This window comes from Gossypium hirsutum, chromosome A08 (assembly GCF_007990345.1).
Source record: "Gossypium hirsutum isolate 1008001.06 chromosome A08, Gossypium_hirsutum_v2.1, whole genome shotgun sequence".
Lineage (NCBI taxonomy): Eukaryota > Viridiplantae > Streptophyta > Magnoliopsida > Malvales > Malvaceae > Gossypium > Gossypium hirsutum.
The window spans coordinates 117,594,455-117,609,965 of NC_053431.1; the positions used below are offsets into that span (position 1 = coordinate 117,594,455).

Consider the following 15,511-nt stretch of genomic DNA (forward strand, 5'->3'; position numbering starts at 1 on the left):
TGTCAATGCAACATGATTATTTGATACGAATTTTTATATTTTTCATAGATTTGTGATCATGGTTTAATATTAACATAATTAAATTAATTTACTTAATTTAAATTGTCTCCTATTGTGATTTCTAATATTTAAACTCAAGTGATCCATTAAGAGTATAAATTACCCTGACATTGCTTATATAAACAAAGACTGAAGGGTAATGGTGAAAGATTAGAATTTGATAGGTTATGGATGGGTTAAAGGTTCTGTATGTGGAAAAATTATGGATTCTTCTTCAAATGTAACTTGTAAGTTGTTCAAATGGTGAAAGATTGAAACTTGATGGGTTTTGGATGTGAAGAAAGACCAGATGATAATGGTGTCCCATAAAAATATATAATATAATTAATGGAATTGAAAAACCATGAAAAGTATGAAATAAAAAGAAATGTAAATCATTTAGGAAAAGAGGTGAAATTGAAGCAGAAAATGAATAACTAAACGTCGAGCAAGAGACAAATTACGTTGTCTGTGCTCAGTTGAGTCCTAATTGTAATTTATACGATGAAGAAGAACAAAATGAGACACCTCTACAGGGTTGATGTGGGCCCCCGGCAATTTAACAGTGGATCTGTTTAATCAAACAGAAACCGAGGTTAAGGTGCTATTCTGATTACTCCAATTCCATCCTTCATTTGCGAGATTGACACTTAACACAATACAATAATAATAATAATAGGTCCCCTACCCTTTGACTCATAATATTTCTCCAATTCCAAAAATGCATCATTACCTGGCTCTCGACTTTGCTTCAAATGTTGGATTTTTGGCATAGAAGCTTGGGTTATACCTAGGTGCATGCGTATAATCAAGTATATCCAAGTATATGAAATAATTTCTCCCTGTAGGTAGTTATAGATAATAGTAAATCTCTTTTTCTTCCCTTATTCTAAGAAATGAAGCTAAATTGTAAATCATAAATGACATTATTTTATTAAAATATAAATTTAATGCACATTCTCTGCTTTGGAATTCATCTTTTCCATTTAGAAAAAGAAGCGGGAAAGAGAATATAATAAAAAAAGCAGAGGAACTAACACGAAGCTCTGAGAAAAATCTAGAAAGAAGAAAGTATATCATTTATCTGCATTACCACAAAACAGCACTCATAAGATGGGAACCCTAAACCCACAAGTTTTACGTGTTCAAAATGTCTCAACCTGTCATACTCATAAAATTTCCTTGTTCATCTTTCATATTTGTTTCTGTTTAACATTATCTTTTTTCTTTTTTCAAAGACCGACAAATTTATGCTCAAAGCTGAATCAGATGCTGTCAAGTCCTACTCATGTCCTTGTGTGAAACCGAAAACACCAAAAACAGGATATCTAAGATCTAGCAGCATTATTAGAAAAATGAATGAAATCATTCAATAGCTCCACAAGCTTTCTCCATCAGAATTCTCCGGCGAATCATCCGATGGCGTCGAGCTTAATCTTGGTGGCGACACCAGCAGTCCCTCCGCCATGTCCACCAGCAAATTAGGAAGGTTTAGAAAGACATCCTCGTCCATATATTCTTCTGTCGACGTCATTTCTTCTTTTTTGGCAGGATGAGGATGACCTGATCCTAGATCAATCTCAATACCTTTACTTTCCGCCTTTTTAAGTAAAGCAGCAGCGGCAGCCGCTTTACGTATATCAGCCGATAATATAGAAGCAGGAAGCGGATAAGAAGCAACAGAGGCAGGGAAGTTAACAAAAGCCTCCGCACCTTTTAGGGCTAGGGCACCCACATCATAGGCAGCAGCAGCCATTTCCGGCGTTGGGTATGTACCCAGCCATATGCGAGTAGTTTTGCGCGGTTCACGGATTTCAGACACCCATTTGCCGCTACGGCGCCGGATTCCATGATACAATGGGTGTTTCCCAGAGGGCGAGGAAGCTGAGGCCATATTGGCTTTCCGAGGAGTAGGAGGAGGTAATCCGTGACACGTTGGGAGATGGGTTCTGGCACGTGTGACTATTTGTTGTGATGAGGGAATGTTGGTCTAAGGATAATGGTACGGGTCGCGGGGAAGACTGGTTTAATTGAGGCACGTTGGTAGGATTATTGGGGTCAGCCATATATATAAACACACACAAACCAAGATAGAGGAGCAAGTGATGAAGACTTTAAATGAAAGACACAGTTACTTTTTATTGGAAGTTTATAGTATTATGAGTGGGTTTGTAGGGTTCTAGATTTTCTTTTCCTTTTTAGAATTTCAAGTGTTGAGGCTTTTTCTTTTTATTGGATGAAAATTTTGGGTTTATTTATATATAGATTCTCATGCACACGCCTTATTAGTCTCAAAGCTATTACTTAGCTGTTTTCTATTACACACTTTGGCACACGCACATGGAAAAAATAAAAAGAAAATTTTAAAACATGTTGCTAGTAATTTTTATGCACCCAAATAATCTCTTGCAAATTGGAAACCCAAAGGGACCGTGTTGAAATTAATAGTTCCATTGCCTAGTTTCGTTGTGGGGGAAGAAGAAGATAGTCATGGATTTCTTGACTCGCCAACCAAATCATTAATACCTCCTTTAATCAATTGATTACTTCTAGTTTATTGATTTGTTTACCTATGGGCTAGGAGCGCCTGGTGCGATCCCATTTCCATTTCATAAATTAGTTTAAGTTTTGGCAACATCAAACATATGTTCTTTAAGGATACATTTCGAAATAAAATCACATGCTTTATATTTTCATCATTTCAACCATCACCTAAATTTATATTTTGAAATATCGTAATATAAAATATATAATTTTAAATTTTAAATCAATTTACCATTTCTATTATTTTAATTAATTTAAATTTTTTTCTCAAATAAAATTCAAAACTAATTAAATAATATTTTTTTCTTAAAAAGCAAAAGAGTATGCAACAATTTTTCTTAAAATTATAATTATTATATTTACTTTACTAATTTATTTATTTATATATTAGTTATGGTTATAATTATACTTGTGATAATCATTTTCATGAATTATTATAACTATAATTTATAAATGTATTTCATCATATATTTATTAATAAATAAATTATAACAAAAAGTAATAATTGTATTAATTTATCATAATTTTTTAAAAAATGAGACTAAAAACTATTAAAAGAATTAAACTAGTTAAAAAAACAAATGCTATACTAAGAATAATTTAGTAAAATTTATTTCTAATAATCTTATATTTCGTCAATGGAACATTTAAATTTTACCACCCTACCAAATAAGCTAAACAAAATAATGTAACATACCATCTAAAATCTTATATTATTGTAATTTTATTAGAAAATGTACCAAATGTATTAAAATATTGTATTCATGGCTAAGAGTTTTGCAACATGTTGTCGACTTAAAGCTTGTGACAGAAACCTTTTCTGCCAGAGATGAATGCGTGTGTGCTTCCATTAATCTGATTAAGGGGCTTGGTGTAAGAGCCCAAATTTGACCGGGCTGAAAACTAAATAAATAAATAAATAATTGTTTATTTAACAGTCCAAGTCCATGTTACAAAGCCCAAACAGTGGGCCCAAAATCAAATATTTCAGACCCATTAACCCGGTTAATACCCAGCAGACCTAAAACTACCCAGTAGACCCATTTACACCCTTAACCCAAACAGAATACCAATAAACCAAACCCAAATCAGAAATGGCCCAAAAGCCCAAGTAACTTTAAGGAAACAGGAAACCCTAGGGTTTCCTGAGGACTACAGCGCCGCAGCAGCTTCTGGAAGCCTTGGGAAGTGTCTGTTGAATTCCCCAAAATCGAGGCCATCAATGAGCCTTCTCAGCACAGCCTGGACGACTCCTCAGCTACCAATCAGTGCTTCACCGACACCACCGCCAGACTTTAGGCCTCCATCAACGCCAGCGACCCTTCCATTACCGGATTTTTCTCGAGCACTTGCAAAGAAAGGAAAGAAACACAGCAGATACGAAAAACAAAAAATGAAACTAAAATAAAAAGATTTCAGCAGATCACAATCAAAGATATGGTGGATACCGCAGACAAGAAATGGAAAGAAAATTTCTTTCCCAGTTTATGTAATAACAGTAGTGGCTATAAAAGCCCGAAATCAAACAATGTAGAGGGACCGATTTTTTTTACAGAATAAAAATATACTTACAGATATTCGATTCAGAGAAATACAAATAGTTTCTAAGAGGTGATTTAATCTTGTACCTTGTTCTTATTTTAGCATGCATATATAAATTGTTTTAAGCAGAAATCGTTGAGGTTTTAAAAGGAAAGAAAGTTACCTGTATTACGCTTGAAGAGGCGAGAGTTTTTAACCCTCCGACCACCGTGCGTGGCGGCGCGTAGGCGCGTGGGAACTGATGGATGGAGATTCCACAGAGCCCCGATGACCAGCCTCTAGTCCTCTTCAGAGGATTCTTTGTTTTTTTTTCTTAAAACGATATTCCAAATGATTTTTAGGCTTTAGTTTTGGCTTATATAGCCCTAACAAAACGACACCGTTTTAGCTTAGTCTGATAAGCTTAAAACGACGACGTTTTGAAGCCCCAGGATCCGCATGTTGACCCGATTACCCGGGGAGGATCCGCGTGTTTTTAAGAATTGGGCTAATTGCTCATTTGTTCCACCTGTTTTTATTATTCATAATTTCATTAATATTTATTTATAATTTATCCCTACTGTTTCAATTTCGTTTCAATTTAACCCTCACAGTGTTTTAAAACCCCATTGAGGGAAACGATGTCGTTTTGAAAATAAGGAAATTTTCCGAATGAGTCCCTTTTGTTTTGTGCGCGTTTTAATGAAGACCTTAATCCATTTTTATTTCTTTTAAATTTGCCCCATAATTTTACTGAACTTTCAATTTAGCCCTATATTTATTTATTTATATATATATGTTTTTTACCTTATTTTTTATATTGTACATCATAAAATTATTTTACTATATATATTATTATTATTATTATTATTTATTATATCTTATTGTTCACAAATTATTATTATTTTACATTATTATTTTATATTATTATTATAACTTACTTGTATTATATATCTATATACATTGTTCTTACATATATATTTTCGTTATTTTATATTATATCAATTATATTTCTTATTTCCTATATATATTTAAATTATATTTTATTATACGACATTTGTTGTATTTTTATTCTATATTACTTTTTTTTGTGGCATATATAACATATATTATCTATTATATTATTTATATTATTCATTATATTATTTAAAATTTTAAAATTTGTATATTAAATTATATTTTTAGCTCATATTATACACAATTAAATTATTAGTTATTTATTTATTATGTATTATTTTAAAATGATATTTTCATGATTATGTGTTATTTTATAAATTCTTTTACATACTTTTATATATTTTTAAACTCAATATATTTATTATTCTTTTATAAATATTTTGTTATTATGCTTTATATATTGTATAGCAAATACTATTTTAAGATTATTATTAAATATTATGTCTTTATAATTACACTTTGTTAATAATAACTCATTTCATTTATATATATATATATATATATTGCATATATCATGTGTTATATATTATCTTATCTTTATTATTTGACCTTACATTTCATGAACATGTACATTAATATTGTAGTACTCTTTTTTGTATGTCATGCATTATTTTATTACTTTTTGTATATCATGCATTATTTAATTATTACTTTGTATGTTTGTACGTTTTGTTTATTCATACATGTTATATATATATCTTTGTATGCATATTGTTAATATTTGCTATGAATATATGATTTTTATATGTATGTATCCTATGCACGATCTTTATATTATTGTCACTATTCTGTTTAAATGCATGTATTATTTACCTACTACAATAATATGTTATTATGTATGATTTATAATATAATACAATTCATAACACATCATTTTTTAAAAATAAGGCCCCAAAGTTTTCAAAAAAAAACATAAAGGCAATGCTTGGTGTTCGGAAATTTCGAGAAAGTAATGCCCTAACTTATTGGGTTGCAACTTTTCTCGTTAAGTTCGAATAATCAAGTACCTTTCTTAGTTCTTAAATATTTGCAAAATGTGAGCAACTGTCTTGGGATTGCAAAGCAATATGTCCTAACTTATTGGATATAGCGTTTTGTTGTTTCGAGATAGGGATTTCTAAAAAGCTAACTTAGTATCAATACGTTGATACAAGTGAACTCTAATTTTCAAAAAAAAAATTAAAAAACATTGTAAAAAGGATTGCATCTTAAAATTGTTGAATCTCCGACATTAAAGACACTTGATAATCAATAGGGTACCAATCTTTGGGCGTTACGAGGGTGTTAACCCTTCCTCGTACGTAACCGACTCCCGAACCCATTTTCTAATTTCGTAGACCAAAACTAATGATTTTAAAACAAAATGTTTTAAAGGTGATCCAATCACACCTAAAAAGATTGGTGGCGACTCTTGTTTTTGTTTTTAAAGTCGATTCCCATTTTCCTAAAACACGATTTAAAAATGGTTTCGACAGCTTGGCGACTCCGCTAGGGAATCCATAAGAGAGTCAAGCCGTGTAATTGATTATCTCTTATCTTAATGTCAAAAATTAAAAATTTTAAAATTCAATCCTTTTTACATTACATGTGTTTGTATTATTGCATATGTTATATATTCTGATACGTATTACATTTGCATGACCGTTGTGGTCACACCCTTAAGTGGGAGTGAGAAGCTACGCCTTCGTGAGGTTTTCACCTCCATGCAGGATAGTGGATCACTTTCGGGATACATCCGTACCTATGGTTTTGTGATATTTTCATCTTCGTGTAGCCGGAAATGTATTCCCCTGGACCGAACTCGATTCAAATGAGCCTATAATGGGTGAGAATCAAGGAATCTACTGGTTCGGGTACCTCAAACTTTAGAACCAACCTCATATCGAAAAACTGTAAGAGCCCAACTTAGTTAGGTTTAAACTTTAGATATTACCCTTATGAATTATCGTTGAAATTTATTGATATCATGTGATACTGACTATCTATTTTCTTTTTGTGCATGTCATGTTGCATTTGAAAGGTATCGATTCACAGTCAGTTTCTAAGTTAGGACGTTTTATTATGGAGAACGGACTTCTTGATAGAGTGGAAGGCAACGCCAATGTCCGTAGATGGTCTGAGCAAATTCAACTAGAAAAGGGAGATAGTATAGCTGTGGGATACGTGTCAGAGCTGTCAGATTACACTCGTATTAGTGTCACGCAGAATAATCTCCAAGAGCTGAAGGAGATTTGGGATCAGTGGGGTAAAAAGACCAGGCAGCTATTCTACGATAATTACAGAAACTTACCTCACTTGCTCGATGTTCAGGTAGATGAGCACTTATTCCGAGCCCTTGCTCAGTTTTGGAACCCGGCGTACAGTTGTTTCACTTTTGGGGAAGTAGACCTGGTACTACTGTGGAAGAGTACACTGCCTTGCTTCGTTGTCCCAAGTTTCAAAATGATAGGATCTATTCTCGAGCTGCTTGTGTCCCTACCTTTTGGAAGAAACTGATAATTATTACGGGATGAGCGAGTAGTGGGCCACGGCCCGAATTAAAGAAAAGGGTGAGTGCAAGTGCATTAGGTCAAAATTCGTGCAATTCAGGAAATGGGACAAAACAAAACCATTTTGTATAATTAAGTGGGACTTCCTTCCGTTTTCTTTGAAAGATTTGATCCTGACACACCCTAATGAGATGAAGACGGTAGATGTTTTTGCCTTAAGTTTGTATGGATTAATAGTTTTCCCTAGGGCTTTGGGATATGTGGATGAGGCAACCACGGATCTTTTTCATCGACTCAGTAAAAAGGTCACTTCTATCCCAGCAATTTTGGATGAAACATTCAGGTCTTTAGGTGCATGTAGGAGGGCTGGTGTTGGCAGGTTTATAAGGTGTGCTCAGTTACTTTTGGCTTGGTTCTATAGTCATTTTCGGTTATAGATAGGGTGGTTTGTCGGTTCTTCTTCGAGGATTATTCACCGTTGAAAGACATAGTAGCTTCAACTAGGAGAGTTGATGTTCCAGAAGAGAATTGGATAGCTCTACTTCAGAACCTTCAGTCGAAAGATGTTGAGTGGAGGGCTCCGTGGATGATTCCTGGTGAGGTTCTTTACCAATGCGGCAATTTTGATTGGGTCCCCCTGTTGGGAATTTGGGGTGCCATTGGTTATGCCCCTTTGCTTGTGCTGAGGCAGCATGGATTGAGACAGTTCGTACCAGCGACTTAGGGGTTAGCTCAAAGTGAGTTCGTATATAGAGGAGCCGATTACAAGAGGAAGGTTAGTAAAGTTTCTAGTGCTTGGAAAAAGACTTTTCGGTTGAAAGGAGTAGCTATTAGTCCTACAACCACACCAGAATACGTTGAATGGAGAGGCAGAAGGGTTAACGATAACATCCCCAAGCCAAGCGTGGAAGGAGCTCGACCGATAGAGGAATATTTGCAAGTAAGGCCCTCAGAGTTAGAAATTATGAAGCAGGAATTCGAGAGAAAGAACTTGGAGTTCGAGAAGAGGATAGCAAAGCTCGAGGAAGAAAAGATGTACTTGAGTTTGGACGTCGATGTTCAAAAGATGGAGGTCGAGAAAGAGAGAAAATAAATAAGGAAGATTGAGGAAGATCGAGATGATCTAAAGGAGCATTACAAAAAGGCACAAGTATCCTTGAAGAGAGCAAGAGTAGGAGGATCTTCAGATCAGTTGCAGAAAAAGGTCCAAGAGGAAAAGGCTAGAGCCGAGTATTGGGAGAGGAAGTTCCAAGAGATGCAGGTGCAGAATTTGGCATTAGTGGAAGAGAATAGAGGATTGAAGACTAAGGTAACTGAGCTTGGAAGATCCCTACGTTGGCACCAAAACCATAATTCTGCGGTCGAGTTGAGGGAGCTAAAAAGCAAGGTCGAAGATTTGGAAGTGGCATTGCATGATGGTGAACTCCGAGTAGAGCAGCTCGAGGCGCAAGAAGATTATTTGAAGGGAGAGCTTCATCAGACTAGAGGATAGGTCAGAGAGAGGGATCATGTCATTGGTGAAGCCGTAACCCAGATTCGCGAGGTTGCTGAGTATGTGCAAGACTTAGCAATTCGAGCTGATGTATTGAGTCTGATGTATTCATCATCATCGGATGTAGGACGAGAGTTAGCCTTTTTATTAGATAAAGTTAAAGCTTTGGGCCTTAGGGCGAAAGAGTATTTGTAATCCTCTTATATTTAAAGATATTCTTTTTCTAAATAAAATTTTCTAAATGAAGTTGAACCAGAATCGATATTCTTTTTTGCATTCATGCATTTGCATCTCATAGCATTTCATCACATCATTTGCATTCAAAGTTATAGAAAGACCCTGATTAGTTAAAGTTTACTTCCGAAGGTAGAAAAGAAAATCTGGAAATCACGCATCCTTACGGCACTCATACTAAAACTAAGAGTATGGATCAAAGGTTCGAGCAATTACAAAAAGATATGCAAGATCAAATGCAAGAGCAGTTGGCCAAAATACAGAATGAAATGAGGGAACAAATGTTAGAGGCTCAGAGAAACATGATGGCTGAAATGGCTCAGCTGTTGAGAGCCACTGATAAAGGAAAAGCTCTCATGGCCATCACTGAAGAGGAGAATGAATGTCCTCTTTCGGGTTTTACTCTGCCTCATATGCCATTGCAAACCGAGGCACCTCTTAAAAGGCCATCTGTCACCGTGGGGCCTCAACATGGGCCAGTTGATGCTGGAATCCCCGTAAATTTCCCATCTGGGTTGGGAAATAATTTGGATGATAGTTCGGTCAACCCTATTACTCCTGATCTGGACTTGATAGAGAAGGAAAGAATGGCAACTGAATCCGCAAAATAATTGAAAGGTCGTTGCAGATGGTTAGAGGAGAAGCTTAGGGTTTTGGAAGGCGCTGGCAATCATCATGGGATTGATGCAAAAGACCTAAGTTTGGTCCCAGATTCGGTGCTTCCTCATAAATTTAAGATACCAGAGTTTGAAAAGTACAACGGAACTACTTGACCAGAGGCACACATAACAATGTTCTATAGGAGAATGACTGGATATGTGAACAATGATCAATTATTGATCCATTGTTTTCAGGACAGCCTAGTAGGAGCAGCGGCTAGATGGTACAATCAATTGAGCCGTGCAAGAATCGGTTCATGGAGAGATCTTGCACAGGCTTTCATGCAAAAGTATAACCATGTGACTGATGTGACATCAGATAGGATCACACTTCAAAACATGGAGAAAAAGCCTAATGAAAGTTTTAGGCAATATGCACAACGATGGAGGGAGGTGTCAATGCAAGTACAACCACCATTGTTGGAAAAGGAGACTACCATGTTATTTATTAATACTTTGAAGGCACCATTCATCACACAGATGATTGGAAGTACCACGAAAAGTTTTGCGGATATAGTTATGGCGGGTGAGATGATTGAGAATGCTATGAGGGGCGGTAAAATCGAGGGGGAAGTAGCTAAAAGATCGGCCCCAAGGAGAAAAGACAATGAGGTGAATAACATGCACAGTTTCAACTCCAGGGCAATCATAGTTTGAAAACCTAAAGCAGCTACGGGTGAGCAACAAAGTACTCAAAGACAGGAATCGGGTGCAAGACAAAATTCAGAAAGGATGCAATTCACTCCTATCCCTGTGACATATCGGGAGCTTTATCAAAGCTTATACGATGTACATGCCATTGCTCCGTTTCACTTGAAACCACTACAGCCACCGTTTCCCAAATAGTATGATGCAAATGCTAAGTGCGAATATCATGCGGGAATACCGGGGCATTCAATTGAAAACTACACCAAATTTAAGAAGGTCGTGGAAAGCCTTATTAAGATGAGGGTTGTAAAATTCGATAGTACCCCTAATGCTAAAAATCTGTTACCAAATCATGGCAATCAAGGAGTGAATGCCATCGATGAACAAAGAAAGGAAAAGTCAAGGAAGATATTGCTAAGGTGAAGACACCTATGAAAATAATATGGGAGGAGATGGTGAAGAGAGGTATGCTGACCTCTAGAAAAAGAAGAGAAGGAATAGAGGACCATTGTGAATTCCATGGAAAAGTGGGTCATATGATCCAAAATTGTGAAGAGTTTAAAGCCATGATACAAGGCCTCATGGTTAACAAAGAACTACAGTTTTCTGAGGGTAGTTCTTGTGAAGGACAAATATGTGTACTTAAGAATAAATGACAAGAAACCCACTGACCGAGGATTATTATTTCCTTACCAGGGAATAATAAAGTGGAATCGCAAACTGGGCCCAGGGTTGTCATTCATAGACACAGTCATTTCCCTTACAAGGATGACAAGAGGGTGCCATGGAGTTATGATTGCAGTGTAACAATACTTGAGGGGGAGAGTATAGCCAGTGCATATAGAGGTGTGCAAAATGAAGGTTCCCATATACGGAGTGGGAAACGTTATGACGGGGGGAATATCAGAATGGAGCCCACAAAGACGAAAGATGTCGAGGTTGAAAGGGAGAAGGAAACAGAAGTACCCATCAATGAGCCAGTAAAGGAATAAGAAGCTAAGGAGTTTCTAAAGTTCCTGAAACATAGTGAGTATAGCGTGGTCGAGCAGTTGCGCAAGCAGCCGGCACGTATATCAGTGTTAGCCCTACTCCTGAGTTTTGAGATGTACCAGGATGCATTGTTAAAGGTGCTTAACGAAACATATGTCACTCATGACATATCCGTTAACAAGTTGGACCGGTTAGTAAACAACATCAGTGCTGAAAATTTCATCTATTTCAATGATGATGAAATTCCACCCGGGGGCATAGGGTCAACCAAGGCCTTGCATATCACTACTCGGTGCAAGGGATACACGCTTCCAAGTGTACTTGTTGATAATGGGTCTGCTTTGAACATCCTTCTATTATCCACATTAAACAGATTACCCATTGACAGTTCGCATATGAAGACATGTCATAATGTGGTGAGAGCCTTTGATGGAACTGAAAGGAAAGTGATGGGACGAATTGACATCCCTTTAAAGATTGGACCGAATACATATGAAGTTGATTTCTTGGTGATAGATATCAAGCCTTCCTACAATTGTTTATTGGGGAGACTATGGATAAACTCGGCAAGAGCGGTGCCCTCTTCATTGCACCAAAAATTAAAGTTAGTGACAGATGGACGCCTAATAACCATCAACGCGGAGGAGGATATCATAGCAGCAGTCACCAACAAGGCCTTTTATGTTGAGGCTAATGAAGAGGCTATCGAGTGTTCTTTCCGCTCTTTAGAAATCATTAATGCCACCTTCATTTCGGAAGGAAGTGTGATGCTCGCACCCAAAATGTCTAGAGCCACGAGGATGACCCTACGAATGATAATAGGGAGGGGAGCATTGCCAGGAAAAGGGCTAGGAAGACAGTTGCAAGGAGGGGTTGAAATCCCAAAATTAATTGAGAAGAAGAATCGTTTTGGTTTAGGTTTCAAGCTAGACTATAAACACAGGAGGCAAGAAATGGAAAAGCACCAAGCAAGAAGAAAAGCGCGTTTGAATGGAAGAGAAGTGGAGTGGGAACCGATGACATTCCCACCTATATCCAAATCCTTTAAGTTAGGAGGATTGCTGATAGAAGAAAGTCATCAAGTTAATGTTGTACATAATGAGGGATCGGGGCAAGAAAACCTCGAGGGCATTGGACCTTAAAAATCGGGGAGCTCTCTGAACAATTGGACTGCGGAAGACCTTCTTGTAGTCTTTAGGAATTTTTCAGAGTAATTCTCGAAACATGTTTGTTACTCTAGGGCCTAGGAGTAATAAGATTACATATGTGAAATAGGCTTATGTTCATCTATAATTATTTAAATAAAACATAACTTTTATCAATTTAAACGAGTATTGTTTCACTTTTATCGACCAATATTCCTTTAAATTCTAGCAATTCTTAGCACATAAACAATCATTCTTTGATTCATTCATTCTTTGTATATTATTTTATACCCCCAAAGGTCCCTAGATATCAATGATATGAGCGCTGATACTGTAGCTCCTAATTTCTCTGGTGAGCAAGACATGTGTTTAGAGGAACCTCAGGATTTTGAAGATAGTGACGTATCCCTCGATCTATTAAGAATGGTAAAGCAAGAGGAGAAACAAATCATGCCACATGAGAAAGAGGCAATAGAGAATATAACCCTAGAGGAAGGGAAGGAGTTGAAAATCGGAACCCTAATTAGCGAGGACACAAGGCATGGTCTGGTTGAGTTGCTTTGAGAGTTCAAGGATATCTTCGCCTGGTCGTATCAGGATATGCCCGGATTGAGTACCGACATTGTAGTGCATCATCTTCCGATAAGACAGGATGGTAAGCCAGTCCAACAGAAGTTGCGAAGAATGAGGCCAGATATCGTTCTGAAAATAAAGGATGAGGTCAAGAAGCAGCTCGATGCAGGATTCTTGCAAGAAGTGAAGTACTCTGAATGGGTAGCTAACATTGTGCCTGTTCCTAAAAAGGATGGGAAGGTACGAATGTGTGTTGACTACAGAGACCTGAACAAAGCAAGCCCAAAGGATAATTTTCCTTTACCACACATTGACACTTTGGTGGAAAACACAGCAGGATATTCGTTGTTCTCCTTTATAGATGGTTTCTCAGGATACAATCAGATAAAGATGCATCCAGAGAACATGGATAAAATCACCTTCATAACCTTATGGGGTACTTTTTGCTACAAAGTAATGCCGTTTTGATTAAAGAACGCAGGGCAACATACCAACGGGCCATGATAAACTTGTTCCACGACATGATGCATAAGGATATTGAGGTATATGTTGATGATATGATTGCCAAGTCGCGCACAAAAAAAGAGCACATTGAGGTCTTGAGAAGATTGTTCTTGAGGTTGAGAAAATTTCAGTTGAGGCTCAATCCAGCAAAGTGTACTTTTGGAGCTAGATCAAGAAAGTTACTAGGCTTCGTAGTCAGTGAAAAAGGAATTGAAGTCGACTCAGACAAGGTCAGAGCCATACGAGAGTTACCTCTACCACGTACTCAGAAGGAAGTTCGAGGATTCCTAGGAAGGTTGAATTACATTGCTCGGTTCATTTCACAACTAACCGAGAAATGTGATCCTATTTTTCGCCTCCTCAGAAAGCACAACCAATGTACTTGGGATGAGGAATGCCAGAATACTTTTGAAAAGGTCAAGCAATATTTGTTGAATGCTCCGGTATTATCTCCACCAAGCCTAGACAGACTGTTAATACTTTACTTGTCAGTGTTCAGTAATTTTATGGGATGTGTGATTGGCCAGCATGACGAATCAGGGAAAAAGTAGAAGGCAATTTATTATCTCAATAAGAAATTCACTGACTGTGAGATGAGATATTCACCAATTGAAAAGTTGTGTTGTGCGCTGATTTGGACAACTCAAAGATTAAGACTGTATATGCTATACCATACCACTTGGCTCATCTCAAAACTTGGTCCGTTGAAATACATGATGGAGTCAATGGCTCTAAATGGAAGAATGGCGAGATGGCAAATTTTGCTTTCAGAATTTGATATAGTCTACATAAGTCAAAAGGCTATAAAAGGAAGTGCGGTAGCGGACTTCTTGGCGAGTAGGGCTCTAAAGGATTATGAGCTATTGAACTTCGATTTTCCAAATGAGGAGTTGATGTGTATAGCAATGACTGAAAATTCTTCTTGGAAACTCAACTTTGATGGGGCTTCTAATGCAGTCGGAAATGGAATTGGGGTAGTCTTGGTATCTCCGAATGGTGATCATTATCCTTTTACATGCAAGTTGGACTTTGATTGCACGAACAATATGGCTGAATATGAAGCATGCATCATGGGACTTCAAACAGCTATAGAGCGAGGTATAAAAACCTTAAAAGTATATAGAGATTCGGCGTTGGTTGTTTATCAGCTTAGAGGCGAATGGGAGACAAGGGATCCTAAATTGATTAGTTATCGAAAGGTAGTTTTGGGGTTACTTGAGGAGTTTTGATAGCATCACCTTCAATTATCTCCCAAGAGATGAAAATCAGATGGCAGATGCTTTAGCAACCTTGGCTTCAATGACCAAGGCGAATAAAGAAGAAGAAATGAAGCCAATTCAAATGAGCGTTTACAAGGCTCCAGCTCATTGTTGTAACATTGAGAGGGAAGGAAATGACAATAACCCCTGGTATCAAAATATATTGCGATATGTGAGAGATCGTAAATACCCTGAACAGGCCAGTGAAAATAACAAACGAACTTTGAGGAGGTTAGCTTGCGACTATGTTTTAGATGGAGATATCCTGTACAAAAGACGAAAAGACCAAGTACTTTTGAGATGTGTCGATGCTGTGGAAGCTAAACTAATTTTAGAAGAAGTTCATGAAGGTGTATGCAGGACGCATGCAAATGGGTTCACGATGGCAAGGCAAATCATAAGGTTTGGCTATTATTGGGCTACTATGGAAGGGGACTGTATCAACTACACCAAGAAA

At 37.0% G+C, this 15,511-nt stretch overlaps 1 protein-coding gene across 1 annotated transcript; it reads right to left on the reverse strand.

Annotated features, from left to right (window-relative positions):
* Nucleotides 1–1,045: 1,045 nt before the first annotated feature.
* LOC107926958 (ethylene-responsive transcription factor ERF026) lies at nucleotides 1,046–2,281 on the reverse strand. The gene has a single exon (XM_016857896.2). The coding sequence runs from the start codon at nucleotides 1,931–1,933 to the stop codon at nucleotides 1,409–1,411; it is 525 nt and encodes a 174-aa protein (XP_016713385.1). The 5' UTR covers nucleotides 1,934–2,281; the 3' UTR covers nucleotides 1,046–1,408.
* Between the last annotated feature and the right edge of the window lie 13,230 nt (nucleotides 2,282–15,511).